At 36.2% G+C, this 17,281-nt stretch overlaps 1 protein-coding gene across 1 annotated transcript in view; it reads left to right on the plus strand.

Annotated features, from left to right (window-relative positions):
• The window catches only part of CDK14 (cyclin dependent kinase 14), a 522,742-nt gene that overhangs the window by 161,032 nt on the left and 344,429 nt on the right, over positions 1-17,281 (plus strand). Inside the window, exon 5 of the mRNA XM_045564652.1 lies at positions 7,442-7,521. Within this exon, the coding sequence (XP_045420608.1) occupies positions 7,442-7,521 (80 nt within the window). The remainder of the gene's footprint in view (positions 1-7,441; positions 7,522-17,281) is intronic.

A 17,281-nucleotide genomic window follows, 5' to 3' on the forward strand; every position in this document is an offset into this window, starting at 1 on the left:
ATTCTTTTTTAAAACCCACAATTACAGTGGTTCCTTAGTATTATCAGTGTTAAAATATACTTTATTTGAATCAGGATAAAATTGGGTCCATTCATTGTAATGAATTCCAGTTAGATGATATTTCTCTCTTTTAATCTATGGGTTCTACTTTTTTTGTGTGAAATTTATTTTTTGAAGAAACAGGTTTATTTCTCCAATAGACTTTTATATAGTTAGATTTTTCTGATTGTATCCCAATGGTGTTATTTAACTTACTCCCTTATGTCCTTTAAATAAGTAGTTAGATTAGATTTGGGTTGGATTTAGTCCATAGAAGGGGATGAAGGAAAGCTTCCATTAGGAGGCACAGAATATTTGGTAGGCTCATTTTGTAACAACCATTGATAATCCATTAGGTGATTAGGGTTAGCAAAATGATGATACTCAGATTCTATCATCCCTTATTCATTTGCTACATGCAGTTCATCTATAGAGAAACTTCCCCATATCAACTACAGCATTTGATTACACGGACGTACAGGGTTTATGAAAGAATATGAAAGGGAAGGTAAATGCTTGATATATTCTCTTTATTTAAAAGATTGTAAATTAATTAAATGATTCCATAGCACCTCCCAAATATGACCAATGAGTTTTTTAAAGCTTCATTTTGAACTTACCAATTTAAACATATTTGCTTTCTTTCACTGGCAGGTATTATTTTACTGATGCTCAAATTGTCCTATTTGACATGTGGGAGCCTCCTGACTCCTTTTGACGTGTCTCAGTTGTCTTTGTACTTAGGTGCTTTATGTCTAGTTCCTTGTCTAGACTGTTGGCTCCTTAAGTTCAGGGACATGTCTGTATCCTTTGTCCTTATCCTTTATCCCAAGCATAGACTCACAGTCTCTATGAATATTTATTGAATGAGAGGTAGGATAATAAAACTTCATTAAGTGAAGGGCTGTCTTGTAGAGGAGGACTTAAGTTTAGTATTTATGGATTCAGAACTTTTGTTTGTTTGTTTGTTTGTTTGTTTTTGAGACAAAGCCTTGTCCTGTTGCCCAGGCTAGAGGGCAGTGCCATCCTCATAGCTCATTGCAACCTCAAACTCCTGGGCTCAAGCTAGCCTTCTGCCTCAGCCCCTGGAGTAACTGGTAACTGGGACTACAGGCACGCATCACCATGCTTAGCTGATTTGGTTTATTTTTTGCAGAGACAGGATCTTCCTATGTTGCTCAGGCTGGTCCCAAACTCCTGGCCTCAAGCGATCATCCAGCTTGAGCCTCCCAAAGTGCTGAGATTACAGGCGTGAGCCACTGGGCTTGGCTGGATTCAGAATTTGAAGCAGAGAGTAGAACTTACAGGAAGCAGATTTTTGTCTCAGCATAAATAAGAGCTAAATAATTTGGGTTATTGTGGAGGACTTTGACTTCCATCAAAGTCTTTAAAGGCTACTTTGTTCCAGGCAGTGAGAGTACAAGGATAGACCATCAAGGCAGTGAGGATCTTTTTGTCTATTTGGGATCCTGAATGGTCACTGAGGTTACTTCTAATTGCAAGATAATAAGACTCTAAGATCCTTCATTGATAGATTTTATTTTTGGAAAGGTGCAAAGTTGGCTGGCTTAAAATTGTCAAAATGTACATAATTTTATTTTCTCCCATGAATATCATATGCCACTATAATGTTGTTTCAAAGTATTATCAGTTTGTATATTTGATAAAACAAATGATGATGAAGCATACCTTAATAGCAGTCATTTCTTTTTATAGGTAATGATTTGATTGAATATATCCACTTCTCATTCTACTGAATCTTCAGACTTCTTGCACTGTTCTTCATATCCTAATAAATAGCCAGTACACTATTGTTTTATTAATTGTTGGATTTTATTCAAAAAGAAACTAATTTAACAGAAACTAGCATTCATCTTCTTCCAATTCTTTCTATATTACTTTGATAAAAGTTAGGACAAGGTGTGGTTACTGATAGTTTACCTTGAAATTCTTATTTTTCTGGAATGAAGTATAATAGATCACACTTTTAGGATATTCCAGAATAACATAGGTTAAATCGTATTGAGATGACTTCTTATTCACACCTGAATAAAAACTGAATTTAAATGACAATAGCAAGGTCATGAAAATTTAGTCAAGCTTTTAATTTTTTGAAATATAAATGTAATGCAGTATAGTAAGCTTTTAAACTAGTTTTTAAAGAGAGAATTAATAAATGAAGCATTGCTAGTGTAACTTTTCAAATGTTTTTGATAACTTTGTCAAAAATCTATAAATCCAGCCCAAAATATTGTCCTTGCTGTACTCCAGCTTTCTGTTGTCACTCCCTTGGTGACATTTCCTTCTATTACCTCTATCTGTACCTGCTGTATTGACAGCAAGGAAACAAAAGCATTGTATCTGCCTGTACTTGGTACTATTTTCCTTTGCAGTTTCTCTTGAGACAAAATCATAATGAAGGAGAGAAGCAGAATGTATTAAATTTCCCAGAGTATATTAAATTTCTTATAGGTATATTGCTTTAATTTCCTTTATATCCTCTAGACATAATTTCTTCTAGGTGTTAGCCCATGGACACTATTTTCAAAGATGACCTAGATAATATTTGTAATTTTGTTTTATTGTACCGAGTTATTCTATTAATTTAAAGTAACTAATGGAATAGAAAACCTTTAGGCCTTCCTTTGAGAATTGTTTCTCTGTAAGGAAATTCTCTTTGCATACCATCTTTTGAAACCAGAAAATGTTCCCTAAAGTAAGTGGGGAGTTTTCTTTATAGGTTTTACAAAACATTGAATGAACAAAATGAACGAATAGATGAAAAAAATCAATAGGCTGTTTTCTTTATTCATTCACAGTTTCCAGACTTAATTCACTCTCCGAAGAAAATTTTATATTTACAAATTTAGGGCCAACAGATCTGTGGAGAGAATTTCTCAAGTTGACAAGGATTTGGATTTGTGGTTAGAACCGATTTGAAACCTGGATCCTACTTCAGCACGGCTCTGCCTAGCCACCTGGTGTCCCCCCATGTCTCTGTATGTGGAGCTCTCCCTCCCCCACCCCACCCCCATGCGTGCCCCTCTTCCTTGAGCTCACTTGAGAGCTTGTCCTGTGTGATGGGCAGACTAAAGCAATCAGTCATCCTTGGGCCTAAAGTGAGTCTTGCAACAAGGCCAAGCTGGGAATGGCAGTTGTTGGAAGAATAAAAGAATAGTAAAGAATCTCAGAAATAAAATGTCTACACGGGTTAGAGCAACCAGAGACAAATTTGGCAATATCCCTGATAGAATGTTCCTTGGTAATGTTAACACAATTTAAAGCATTTTCTTCACCACATTATTTACCTGAGTTGATGTCTCCACTGGCAATCAAGCCTTGATTGCCTCCTATTCATTAGCTTTTGATTTAATTAATAAGACTTGTTAAGAGGCTTCTTCAATGTTTTCTTGTAAACAGCTCTAATTTATTGATCCAATTTGAATTTTGTAATTATTTTAAGTTATTTAAATCAATGTTTGCATTATATGTATTAAGCCTTCATAAAACAGCTTAAATCCACAAGATATTTAGAAGATACAGTGTTCATTTCATTTTTTATAGAATAACATGTATATATCTTTTTTTGATGCTTTTAAAAACTTACGTTTTGTAAATGAGTTAGTAACTTAGAATTTCAGGTATTTCAGGCTGTACTAAAGTTTAAAATATATATGCACAAAAGGCAGAATATTAGTACCATTTCTTAATGTTATTTTTTCCAAAGATACCTTTTCCAAAAGTGGAGCCAGTGACTTAACATTTTTAGTAGGCATTAAAACTGAGGGATTTAGCAGTTGCTGAGTGTCTAAACATGTGGAGCAAAACTAATTAAGAAAGGAGAAAGTCACAATGACTCTTAGGTTAAAGAGCAATTTGATAATCAATATGATTCTTGAGGGGAAACCAGTGAAGCAATAGGAGAAGAGGAAGATGCGATTATTGGTCTGTGCTCAGATTGTTAAAAGATAGTGAATGTTTTGAAACATGTTTGCTGAGTGCAGAAAGGTTAATTAACAAAGCATCCTACAAATTCTAAAACTTCAAGGATGTGAAAACTTTTCCCTATCTACATGCATCAAAAACAAAGAGACTGCACCTTTAATTTGAAAAAAGAAAATAAATATTTAAACCCAACATGAAAGAAGATGTTGAAAGCCTTATGCAATTTTGGCATTTCTGGAGTTGCTTGGAAATAATAATTTTAATACTTTATTTCATACTTATTTTGCAAGTATGAGGAGGAAAATGTCAATATATTAACAGTATCAATATTCATTCAGTAAAACATTTTGAGAATCTAGTCTATGCCAGGAAGGTTCTAGATACTGGGCACACTCCAGGTAACAAAACAAAAAGTCCTTTCACTTCTGGAGCTTATTGTGTAGTACAGATTTTAAGAAAATCTTAGTCTCATGTCCTGTAATACCTAAAATCTCAACATCATTAGCTGTTGTGATGATCATAACCTATAAAAACCCTAATATTTGGTGGTTCAATTCATGGAGAATTCAGAATCAGAATCCCATGAACCTGGGTTTTGTTCTTTTATGCAGTTATCACAGAAAATATCAAAAATTTTTTCACCATAAAAATAATGCAAATTATTCTATGAGATTACTTACAGGGGTTCCATCTTTAGTTGCATTTAAATAATGAGTGTTGACTCAAATGTTCATCTTCTTTCAGTATGTTACAGGGCAATCATAATTTCATGGCCTGAGGTTGTGCTTTAAGTGTATACTCTCAGAAGCATGAGGTCCCTCTGTTCCAGAATTTGGTTCACACTATACACAAGTTAACACTCTCAAGGGAAATGGAAAGCTTTGCAGGGAGAAGGTTGTGTATATGTTTTATGGGTGAGGGGAAAATATCTGTAAGTGAGGGGAAAATTCCAAGCAGTTCCTGGAATCAGTTACTGGCTCCTTGGGGAGCCAGTGATGAGCTCAACTGGGCTGAGAAAAATCCATGCAGATGTCAGCACTGACTGCATCCCGGTCTCCAGAGCTGCCAAAGGCCTCTCAGCCCTGAAGGACAAATTGAAGAACACAAGGTACAGTCTCCAGCTGGATCCCACGTGCATGGTAATTTTTTGCCTACACCTGGGTACCTAAAGCACAAACGGGACTAGAAAAATCAAGGTAATATACTCAGGAGAGGAGGTTGCAGAGCAGAAAAGCAGCAAGCCTGTTCTCCCAGCTGAAACACAGGTAAAAATAAACACAACTCCTAACCTTGAGGAGATGGTGTATTGTGGAAACTTACAATCAGATGTCCTTATCCCACTACCAGTAATAAAGTATTTCAACAATCAGTTCAATGAGAAATGTCATTAGGATGGTTGGACTGTGATAAATCCCTTGGCCTTTTGAGTTTTGTGCTATAGCATCTTTTTTTTAAGTAAAAATGGACAAATTAGATATAGTTTTTAAAAAAGAGGTATTCAAATTTTTTATTTCAGACTCAGGCAGTGGATTCTCTGGGCTGCATGAGTTTTTCTTTGCTGGTTCCTTAACCTCTAAAGATCTTTGGTAGCAGTTTAAATGACAACAAGAAACCATTTTGACTTAATAGATTGGCAAAATAAAACATTGATGACACATAGCATGGGTGAAGGAGAGGAGGTATAGGAGCTCTCCTTATTTACCATAGGAAGGGCAAATTGGTATCTTATATGTAGGATAATTTTCCAATATTTGTAAAATTAGAAATTAAAAATGTGCAAACCTTTTGACCTTGTAATTTCACATTTAGGAATTTATCTTACAGATATATTTTTACATGGATGAAATTACATACACAAGAATATTTACTGTATCATTGTTTATAGTAGCACAAAATCGGGAACAAGCTAAATGCCTACCAGCAGAAGACTGGAATTAAATTAAATACACTGTACTCATGCAGAGTCATACCCTGTGGCACACCATGGCCTTTCAAAAGCAAGAGGTAGTTTTGAATGCATTTATAAAGAAGTCACCAAAATGTATTATTTAATGACAAAAACAATGTACAGTATACTCTATTCTGTACTACCATTTGTGTATGTGCGTATATGTTTGTGTGTATATATTTATGTGTGATATATATATATATATATATATATATAGATATATATATATGGAAGTCTGTATATCTGAAAATATATGTGCACAATGGTAATTGGTGACCTCAGAGGATAGCGGTTGGGTGGCTGAGGAAATGTGTGGCTGGGAGATTTACTTTTTACCAAATACCTTCTTTTAACTTTTACTTTTTTTAAAAACACAGTCAGCCCTTCATATCCATAGTTTTCACATCTGTGGATTCAACCAACTCTGAATCAAAAATATTCAGGAAACAAAACAATAAAAAATAATACAACCATAAAAATACAGTATAACAACTATTTATGTAGCATTTACATTGTGTTAGGTATTTTATGTAATGTAGAGATGACTTAAAGGATAAGGGAGGATACGCATGGGTTATGTGCAAATACTACACCATTTTATATTAATATAAGGGACTTGAGAATCTGTGGATTTTGGTATCTGAGGGGGTTCTGGAACCTATCCCCCTGAGGGTTGTATGTGCTTTTTTTCCCTTCCTATTTTAATTAACAAACAAACCAAATAAAGTGTGCTGCTAGGCCTAGTAAAGGTAGAAAATAGAACCTTCAAGAAGACCAATATAGATAGTCATCTTTGACTGTTGACAGAATTGACTGAATAAAAAGTTATCTTCATAGCGTAATTCTTACTTTTAATTAGAGCCGGCACATATTTAGAATGTGTCTGGAAGGACCATCTGCTTTGGATAGGTCTTGTATAATCTTGTAATAGTGAAATATTCATAACTTTTTTGATAATATACTGTAAGATAAAACACAACCAGACCAAATATAATTTTAGGAGGCTCTAGTAAAAAAAAAAAAGGAAAAAATGGGAATGGGTGTTGTTGAGAGAGAGAAGGCTGAGTGTCAAATTTCTGTCCCTGGGGATTGAATGATCTCAGCTAAAGACCGAACATGAAGACATTTCAGCAAAAGAAACAAAGAGCAAGTTATTGGAGAAAAGAGTAATTTTGACTGCTTGATTTTTAATTAATCTGAGAATAATTGTCAAGCGTGGTGATTTTGTTAAACACTAGTTTCATTCTGGAAGGAACACAGTGAATCACAGAAAACTTCAGTTAAATCTTGGCCTATGCAAGTGTGAATATTCAAAATGTGAATATTTATGATGATGATACAGAATTCCCAGCCTTACTGAAATTAATCTTGCTGTGGTGATGTAATTGAGTCACTGACATTTTCAGTGCAAAAATACATAAAATACAAATTATAAGGAAGACAATGAGAACCATAATGAGCACATATTTTCACGAATTCACTTCTCATCTTTTCTTTCATTTGTCACAGGGTAAATGGGAAGTTGGTAGCCCTGAAGGTGATCAGGCTGCAAGAAGAAGAAGGTACACCTTTCACAGCTATCAGGGAAGGTAAGCACTTTTACCTGTTATCTTTGCTTTTGTGTTTGTATGATGCCTGTAGCTATTTAAATATTATATACCTCTGAATATGTAGAGTTTTAAAATTACATAATTATATCTCTTATTGGAAGGTATAGGCTGAAATTCAAAAATTGGTACCTCTTGAAATCATACCAAGTCATGTTCCATAAAATAAGACCACCTGCTGTATGCTCAGATATGGGAAAAAAATGCCATGCATTGGTGGTGAGGCTATATGGGGAATTGTCTGATTTTGTTTCCAGGGCTCCTAAGATACATATTAGTTTAACATTACTCTGTTTCCATGACTAAGAAGGAAAATCCTTTTAAATGGGGGCAGAAGATCATGCTATCTTATTAGTCATTTGAATTTCTACTTTCTTGATTTCTTTGTTCCCATCCTTTGCTGTGTTTTCTACTGGTTTTTCCTGTTGATATATAGACACTCTTTATATATTAGGGCCATTTATTGTAATTTTTTTCTCCAGTCTGTCATTTTCTAAAAATTCCTTTTATAATGTAGTTATTTGCTACATATAAGAGTTAATTTTTATGAAACTAAATCACTGTATCTTTGCTTTGTTAATTTATGTATAGAAAAGTTTCTCTACTCCCTGAGAATAAAATATCTTCTTTTTTTAATGGGAACTTTTCAATTTAGTTTCATAACTTTTAAGATTAGTAGCTTTGCCTCTACTCCATTTTTAAAAGTGCAAATGATGGTCAGCTGTTATTTCAGGTAGAATGAGCAAAGGAAACTTCTCCATTTCATATATCCTTCTGCCTACTTGGCATCTTCTCTTGAATCTAGTAAATGTAAAAGGGATAATACATCAGTACCAGTGAGGTTCATTTCAGGAATGCAAGGCTAGTTCGATCTTCAAATATCAATCATTGTATCACGGTTACCTCAAACTTAGCACATTCAAGTGAAACTCATTGTTCTCCTACCATAACCAAACCTCTCTCTCTCTCTCTCACTCACTCTCACTCTCACTCTCTTTCTCTCTCTTTTTCCTTAAGAGACAGGGTCTTGCTCTGTCGCCCAAGCTTGAATACAGTGGCACAGTCATAGCTCACTGGCTCACTGCAGGCTTTAACACCTGGGCTAAAGTGATCCTTCTGCTCAGCCTCCCAAGTAACAACTACAGGCACATGCCACCATGCCTGGCTAATTTTTTTTATTTTTTTTAGAGATGGCAGTCTCATTATGTTGTCCAGGCTGGCCTTGAACTCCTGGCCTCAAGTGATCCTCCTGCCTTGGTTTTCCAAAGTGCTGGGATTACAGATGTGAACTACTGTACCTGGTTGACACTTTTTATTTCTTTTTTGTATTTCAGTTACATATAGATATAGAGTAATATATCTGAAATTATATATAAATATTTGAAATTGTGTGTGTGCATATATCCAATTATGTATGAATTTCATTTCATAGTAGTAAAGGCAAAAAAAGTAATAAAAATGTTTGTTATATAAAGATGGTATTGGGTTTGATAGAATTGAAAACTATTGGCTGAGATGGAACTATGGGTTACTGTTGAGTTGTGGAGGAAGACAAGGTTAAAAGTGCTGTTGAATTTGATTATAGTAGACCCTGAATGTGAGAGAGGAGAGGGGCAAGGGATGCTGGGCCCAGAGGGAAGCAGAAGGAAAATGAAGCTGGCCAGCAGCCAGGATCCCTAGTATGGAGGCTGTGCGATAGAATTAACTAGCCTAAGCTTGCTGTTGGTACTAATCCTGGTTCAAGGTTAAGAGCAAGTTCGTAATGATATTAGAGGATCCAGGGTGACAGGCAGGCCCATCAGTGGGAGGTTCCAAGGAAGAAGCAGGTAGGTCAAATTGAAGTTGTTGAGGATCTACTTGTTCGCATTGGCTGGGTGTGAGGCAACGCCCTTGAGCACAGTGGCAGGTGGGGTCTAGGCAACACAGAGGAGCAGAGACCATACAGAATCCCTGGCACCCTGAGGGCTAGGTTTGGCAGGCAACGTAACTTCATTTTAAGCCTGGAGATGACCTTAGGAACTGGCCCTTAGCTGCAGTTGTGTCGTAGAATTGTAGAATGCAGAGCTGTGTAGGTGGGACCTTGTTCCGTTTGAGATCCTCAGAAAACTTTTGAGCTGTGCATATTCAGAAGAGAAATCTGATATTAGGACATGATCTAGATTAGATAATGAGGAAACTGGAAGCTGATAAATCAGTCAAAGTAGTGCAGATTTGAAATTATGGGTTTGTTGGAAGGCAGTGATGTTGTATAGAAAATGATGTTGTACAGAAAGAAATGCCAGAGATAGGCAAATTATTGGTTATAGATGATATAGGAGGGAAATATCAATGCTTTTGAGTTTGATGAATGGACAAATGGTGCCAGAAATAGAAACAGTTTGTGATTGCACAGAGAATTGTTTTTAATGCTTTAAGTTTTAAAAGGCTGTTATACAACTTAATCTTCACATTAGTGCTTTGAGGGAGGTTTTTTTAATTTTATAGAATTTACATTGCTCATGGAATCTATATTATGAATATGGAATTGAGGCTCAGAGAAGTTATTAATAGATGACTAGTGTAAAGGAATTGGATCTTGTACCTTGATCTTGTTAGATTCCGAAACTGTGTCATTACTGACTTTTTGGAGTGATTGATTTGGGTTTTAGAGATTTTGAGCTCGTGAGACCTCTATGTGAGAATGTCTTGTTGGTAATGTGGGAGTGTAGCTCATAAAAGAGTTTGGCATAAGCAGTGTATATTTAGCGTGGTCCTTGAGAAGTTGCACAAGTCTAAGATTTTTGTAGAAGAGAACTTTGAGTGAAAACAGGCAGTTAGTTGTAAGGTAGTATAGTGAGGTGGAAACTGCTGTGGATATTGGAGTCTGGAAAGCTGGATTTTGATTCTAATTTTGTCTTTCGTCACTGTACCATATAAGACAAGCCAACTGTATTAGTTTGCAAGGGCTGCTGTAATGAAGTTCCACAGATTGGGTGGTTTAAACAACAGAAATTCATTGTGTCTCAGAGTTCCAGAGGCTGGAAGAGTGGGGTGGGAGCAAAGTGTCATGGCCCTCTTTGTATGAGGGCCGTGAGGGGACAGTCCGTGTCAGGCCTCTCTCCTTAACTTGTAGATGGTCGTCTTTGCCCTGTGTCTTCACATCATCTTTCCTATGTTCCTGGTTGTGTTTGTGTTCAAATTTTCTATTCTTATAAGAACCCCAATCATATTGGATTAGGGCCCATCCTTATGACCTCATTTTAACTTAATCACCCCTTTAAATCCCATATAGTCTCCAAATATAGTCACATTCTGAGGCACTGGGGGTTAGGATTTCAACATGAAGTTTTTGGGAGATGCAATTCAGCCCATAACACCACTGAATGACTTTTGGCCCTAGTGACCTTCCCTGCAGAAAGCAGGAGTTGGATCATGCCATCTCTCGGGGACACTACCTTAGAATTGTGGTTTTAATTTCCCAAGGAGTCTCTAAACTCAGATTTTTGGATGTTCTGGAGATTATGAAATGTTAGATGAGTTGTTGAGGCCTGAAGGGGCTGATCACAAAATGTCATTCTATTTTCCTTTGAATAAAGGAAATGACTTGAATAAAGGAAAGGATGTCTTTCTAATAGTCTGACTTCTCAGTGATTTTTAATGGAGATAAAAGATACTATGGAAGGAGGAAGAATTAAACTCTGGGTCAGTTTTGGTTATTCTTTTCTTACCTTCTCATTCTTCTCTTTCTTAATCGTATTTTTCTGCTATTTATGTGTGAAAGCAAAAGCTATCACCATTGCTCAGCCTTTTTATCTTTCTCTATTAATAGTTCTAGAAGTTCATGCTCAATATCTCCTCTGTGTATCTAGTGGTAGAACTTGAAATATTTAGGACAAGGTGGGCGACACTTGGGATATGTTCATTTTTACATTCATAAGGAAGCAGCACTGCTTGTTCAATTGAGATGAAACACTTGAATTTGAGTTTGCCCCTCTTCTGCTGTTTTGATCAATTTCTTATTCACAAAATGTCAACAGCAGGAAGATCTCAAAATATGAAAGTGCTGTGCACAGTAAAGTAGTTTTCAAGTGGCTGCTTGCCACTTACAGGCTTATCCAGGAATTTGGATTTTAACACATAATTTTCACCTAAAGTGGAAATCCTTGCAAGCAACCCTAATATTACCTAGATTTATGTCCAGAGATAGACTTTGAATTTTATCTTGTTGAGCTAGAGTGTGCAGGTTCAGGAGCTTTGAAATTCATTCTGTCTTCTTTGATGGCAGCTTAGAGAAATTAAGTAGCAGTGCTGAGGACCAGCTTTTCTATTTTAATTTAGAATCTGTGTGTGATTGTGTCTCGGTTTAGGGTGGTATTGATGAAGGGTCAGGAAATACAGGAAAGGTTGGAAAGGGAGTGGATGAAATGTCTTAAGGTATCCCATATTTAAAACTAAGTGTGTATGTTCTTATACTGTGATATTATGTTCTAATGTCCGAAAATTTTTTGTCTTAAGATTTTCCCAGACAAGGAATAAAGGTGAGGGAAACAGTTGTCTCCTTTCATGGATTCTTGAACATCTGATGATTTTCTTAGGCAAGATGATTTTCTTAGTTTTCATGCTTAACAAGATAGCTAGATTCTCTAATAGGGAATAATTTTAAATTAAAATAGTAACAATATCAGTAGACAGTATTTAGCATTTGCTTGCACACTGTGCATACACAGCCCGAGCCTAGTCTCATTTAATTCTCACAAAACCCTCTAAGATATGGACTATTATTTCTATTTTGAGGTGAAGAAAATTAGGCATGGAGGGGTTAAGCCACCCACCTGAGGGCACAGCCAGTATGTGGTAGAGCTAAAAGTTGAAACTGGGCAGTCACACTGCAGAGCCTCCCCCTGAACATGGCACTATGATTGTGTGAGATTTTGAATAAAAAATTTGAATTTATGCCGCATTTTCATTTCATGCAGGGGGTTGCATTATTGCCATTAAATCAATGTGAGCAAAATAGGGCATTTTTTGGGGGAAAAATTTATTAATAAAAGTGATAGCACATTATTCAGTAAAGATAGGAGGGCAGCACCCACGCAGGACAAGGAAGGGTCGAAACGAGGAAACAAACAAATAGGTTCAACACAGTGTAACTCAGGGACAGTAGTAGAAACATGTTGAGGAAAAAGGACCCTCTAATGGTAAACTCTCATAGTATTGAACTTTTCATTTGGGTATATTCTTTTTAATACATGTTTGAATATTCCCATGTGTTTTACCCACCTTTTTTCTTCTCTCTTCCTTCCTCTCTCCACCCTTTTTCTGTGTTTTTCATTATTTATTCTATTAGAATTCTAGAGAAATATTTTAGATTTCTTTTCTCTCTTTTTTTTAATTTCAAAATATTATGGGGGTACAAATGAGCCATTTTAGATTTCTGATAAAAATTATGGTACCCAGAAAGGCAGAGGTGGATAGAAATTGAAAAGAAGATTAAGGAAAAAAAGATAACCTCTATATTTCAAGTATTTGGAATTACATGACCTGCTTATAAAATGTATAATTTGATCCTTTAATTATTAATTTTGAACTATGTATTAAAATGTTTCTAATAGTATGATAAGTTTGGTATAGTATATAAATTATCTAAGTTATCGATATTATTTTTATAAAGGTATTAAAGTTATGAAATAGACAATATGGCTGTTTTTAATTGAGCCATTAAAAATTCTGGTATGTGACATCAATTTGATTTTCTTCAACACATCTTTCTATCTTATATTACAAAACCTCTTTATTTTTGTTGTTTTTTTATTAAATGCACTACTTCTTTTCCTTGTAGCTGTCTAATGTAATTGCTTATGAAGATTGAATGTTAGGTTTGATATGTAATTGAGTTGTAATTCAACTGGTAATTAACCAGTCTAAGTTTCCTTTCTTGCATTTCATGTTTGGGGTGTTGTATTACTTTTCTAGGGCTGCCATGGTAAATTACCACAAACTTGGTGGTTTATTCTCTTACAGTGCTGGATGCTAGAAGTTCAAAATCAAGGTATTGGCAGCACTATGCTTCCTTTTAAGGATGTAGGGCCCAGGCATAGTGGCTTGTGCCTGTAATCCCAATGACTTGGAAGGCTGAGGCAGGAGGATACCTTGAGCCCAGGAGTTCAAGGCTGCAGTGAGCAACAACAGCACCACTGCACTCCAGCCTGGGTGACAGAGCAAGACCTTGTCTCTTAAAAAATAAAAAAATAAAATAAAGTCTTTAGGGAACAAATCTTTACTTGCCTTTTCCTAGTTTCTGGGGACTTGTGGCAGTTTTTGGTGTTCTTTGGCTTAGAGCTACATCATTCCAATCTCTGCTTCCGTCTTCACGTAATCATTTCTGTGTGTCTCTGTGTGTCTTCTCCTCTTCTTGTAGAGATACCACTAATTAGATTTAGAGCCCATCCTAATCCAGTATGGCTTCATCTTAATTTAGGTAATTACATCTACAAAGACCTTATTTGCAAATTGAGGTGACATTCTGAGGTTCCAGGTACACATGAATTTTTGGGAGATACTATTCATCCCACTATAAGTATTTTTTCTTCTCAGTTTCACATAGAGATTTGTAGATAATAGTGGACTGGGACCTGCCTTGCACTTCAAAAGCTTAGGAGAAAAATGTACTATATAGTGGTTTTGATAATACTCTTCATTGTTTTCTTTTTATTAAAGTTTATATATATTAGCTGAATGAATGGGATAACTTTCTCCAAGGTGATTTGGTTTTGTTTCTCTCTAGGCTCTTTTGTTGCTGTTGTTCATTTGCTTTTATTTTGAAGAAAAATATCATTCTTCCTGGATGATTGACTGTCTCATGAACTGTGGCTGTGAGACAGATTACATCTGTCAGGGCAGTGAATATGGTTGAGACATTGGTAGTTAGTCTGGGTTGGGAGCAGGGAGAACTGGTATAATGGAGATCCCCAAGGCTTCTAAGTAGATGGGAAATGATAAAGATCTGCTTTCACAATTCTGTAAATTGGTTGTTGGGATTTCAGACACGTTTACTCAAAGACAAAATGTTTTAAATCTTGATTGGATTCCCAGGCTGTTATGCAAGTGTCTTTTTAATCCAGATGTACAGTTGAACAGATGTATAGCTCTGATGATCAAATAAAACCTAAACAACAGGTTTATAATCATCTTTGATTATAACCTAAATCATCTTAAATGTCTGGATGCCGAGACATCTTACCCTTATCATCTTCCCAGTAGAGAGAGGACGTCTGCCAAAGAGAACTCAGGCCTTTCCTTCCCTCCCTCTTACCTGACCTGGAGTCTCCCATTGCTCAGGCTCCTGGAAGCTACGTTGAGAGAATGGGCACGGATGGGAAGAGGGGTTCCTGGGGCATAAGCTCCTTCTCTAACAGAACCAGAGGGCAGTGCTGGAGAGGGGGAGAGAGGGTAAATGTTTGTTTCCATGTTTGTGCTTTGTGAATACTGGTGTTTTGAATTGTTCATCCTCTTGTAACAATTTCTAAATTAACAAGTAGATTATAAACAGAATTTTTACTGAAACTTTACCCTATGCTATTCCAACATCTGACCCTATGCAGTGGGTGACAGGTTAAAGTAGGTATCTTCCAAGGGTCTTAATAACTTTAGGATTTAGCAATTCTGTGCTCAGTTTAGACATTTCTGAATTCAGCTGTTTACTGGCAAGTGTTTTTTAAGACACTAATTATGCCGTCATTGTTCAAAGTACAGTAATCCTATATGAACTAATTTGGAAGCTAAATGAGACTTTAGAGATTACCTTGTCCGGGGATTTCTCATTTGCATCCTGGTGGTGCTCAGACTGCATGGTTTGGCTCTTACAGTAGATTTTAATAAATAGTATTAATGATCAACCAGAGGGAGTCTCGCCTAGTGGTTAAGCACTTGGTTTCTAAAGCCTGATTGTCTGGGTTCAAATTGGCTTCCATTCCTGGCTAAGTGTATGATTTTGTGCAAGTCTTTAACCCTCTGTGCTTCTAAGTTTTCTTTTCTATAAAAGAGAATGAAAATAATATTAACTTTATGGGATTATTGGGATATTATATCCATCAAATATGAACATGAGGGTATAAAATAGAAACAATCAAGGAATAATGAAAATTTCTTGGAAATAAAAATACTTTAACAGGTATTGAAATTGCAGAAGAATATTTGGATGGTGAACTGAAGGAAATCTCCCAAAAGATGATTAAGACAAGTTATTTTCTCTTATTTCTTTGAGGCTAAATGATACAGTTCTTTGAATTTTCTTCTGTATTTTCTCTGTTTCATTTTTTTTCTGCTTGTCTGTTTGGATCTCTTTCTTATTGGAAGCATCCTTCAGCTACCTGGAGTTACTGTCAACTTCATATTTAAGAGAGAGGCTTGAATATGCTGACTGGAAGCTCTGGGTGCTTGGATAGGGATGTTGGTTGGTGAGTTTCACTGTAGTGTGATGACGTGAGTTAACCAGTTTTTGCCTGGAAGCCCCTCAGGTGTGAGTACACTGGGGTTTTTTTCTTGGGAGGAGGCTTCAGTTTCTACAGGGAAAGATTATTTAATCTCCTGCCTAGAGGATTTAAGTTGCTGCTCACATTATGGGGATTGAGTAAGAGACAAGGTTGTAGGAGAATCTATCTCACCCTTCAACATGCATATTTTTATTGAGTCTCCTTGTTTTCAGTTCAGGTCATGCAGCTACTATATAGGGGCTAAGAGGTATTGAAGTACTTAGGGAAAAAAATGGTAAAAGCCTACAAAAAGGCCTTGGTGGTGGAGAGAGGTAGGGGTTGATTGTGTTTGGGAGGGACTTAAGAGGGACACCTGCTAGGGTTTGGTGTTTGACTAGACATGGAATTTGATGGAGATACAGGTATTTAGCTTGACTTCTAGGATTTTGGCTTGGGTAATTGGGTAGATAGTGAGTGGAACAAATAATAAGAAAGGGACTATGGTCTGGGGCTTGGGTAAGAGGAGGTGGAGCGTGGGAAAGATAATGAGTTCAATCAATGGGTTTGAGGTCTGGCATTCCTGTGGTGGTTGTTTACATGGTGGTGCAATTTAGATAACAGGTTCATTACAACTAGCCATATTCAAGTATATCATCTCACCATAATTTTTCAATACTGTGAAGAATGTTGATGTTATCTTCATTTTGCTAATTAAGAAGCTGGACCTAAAGAGATTTATGCCCAAAGTCACACAAATAATTAAATGGCAGAGGAGCTCAGCTTGGATCTTCTAACCAGTGCCTGCAACAGTGCCTGGCACATCATGGGCACTCAGTATGTGTTGAATAAATGCCCAAGTCCTTTCTTGTTATTCTACTCTTCTGCATTGCTATTGGGAAAGAAACCCATATGATGGAAATTGTGCACAGATTCTTTTCAGGCTGCTAAGAAGCATAGAGGTGAAGTTGGGAAAGCACTGTAAGCAAGTTGGAAAAATTTCCAGTGTTAGTGGAGCCACTGGCTGGGTGATCATGAGTAATCATTTTAATATATTTTGTCTTCATTTTTGAAATGAAGTGGGAACTATATGATATTGTTAGAACTTTATGATTAAAATAATAGTGTTGGCATGAATCTTTAACCTAGATAAAGGATCTATTATTCTATCATCAGCGTTCATACACATGCTGCAATGTGATGCACATTTATTGTGTTAAAATATTTTTAGGCCCTCTAATAATAACACTTTATGTCTGTCACTGCAAAAATTAACATGAATTGCTTCAGAGCAT

Source organism: Lemur catta, chromosome 11 (assembly GCF_020740605.2).
Source record: "Lemur catta isolate mLemCat1 chromosome 11, mLemCat1.pri, whole genome shotgun sequence".
In the NCBI taxonomy this organism is placed as follows: Eukaryota; Metazoa; Chordata; class Mammalia; order Primates; family Lemuridae; genus Lemur; species Lemur catta.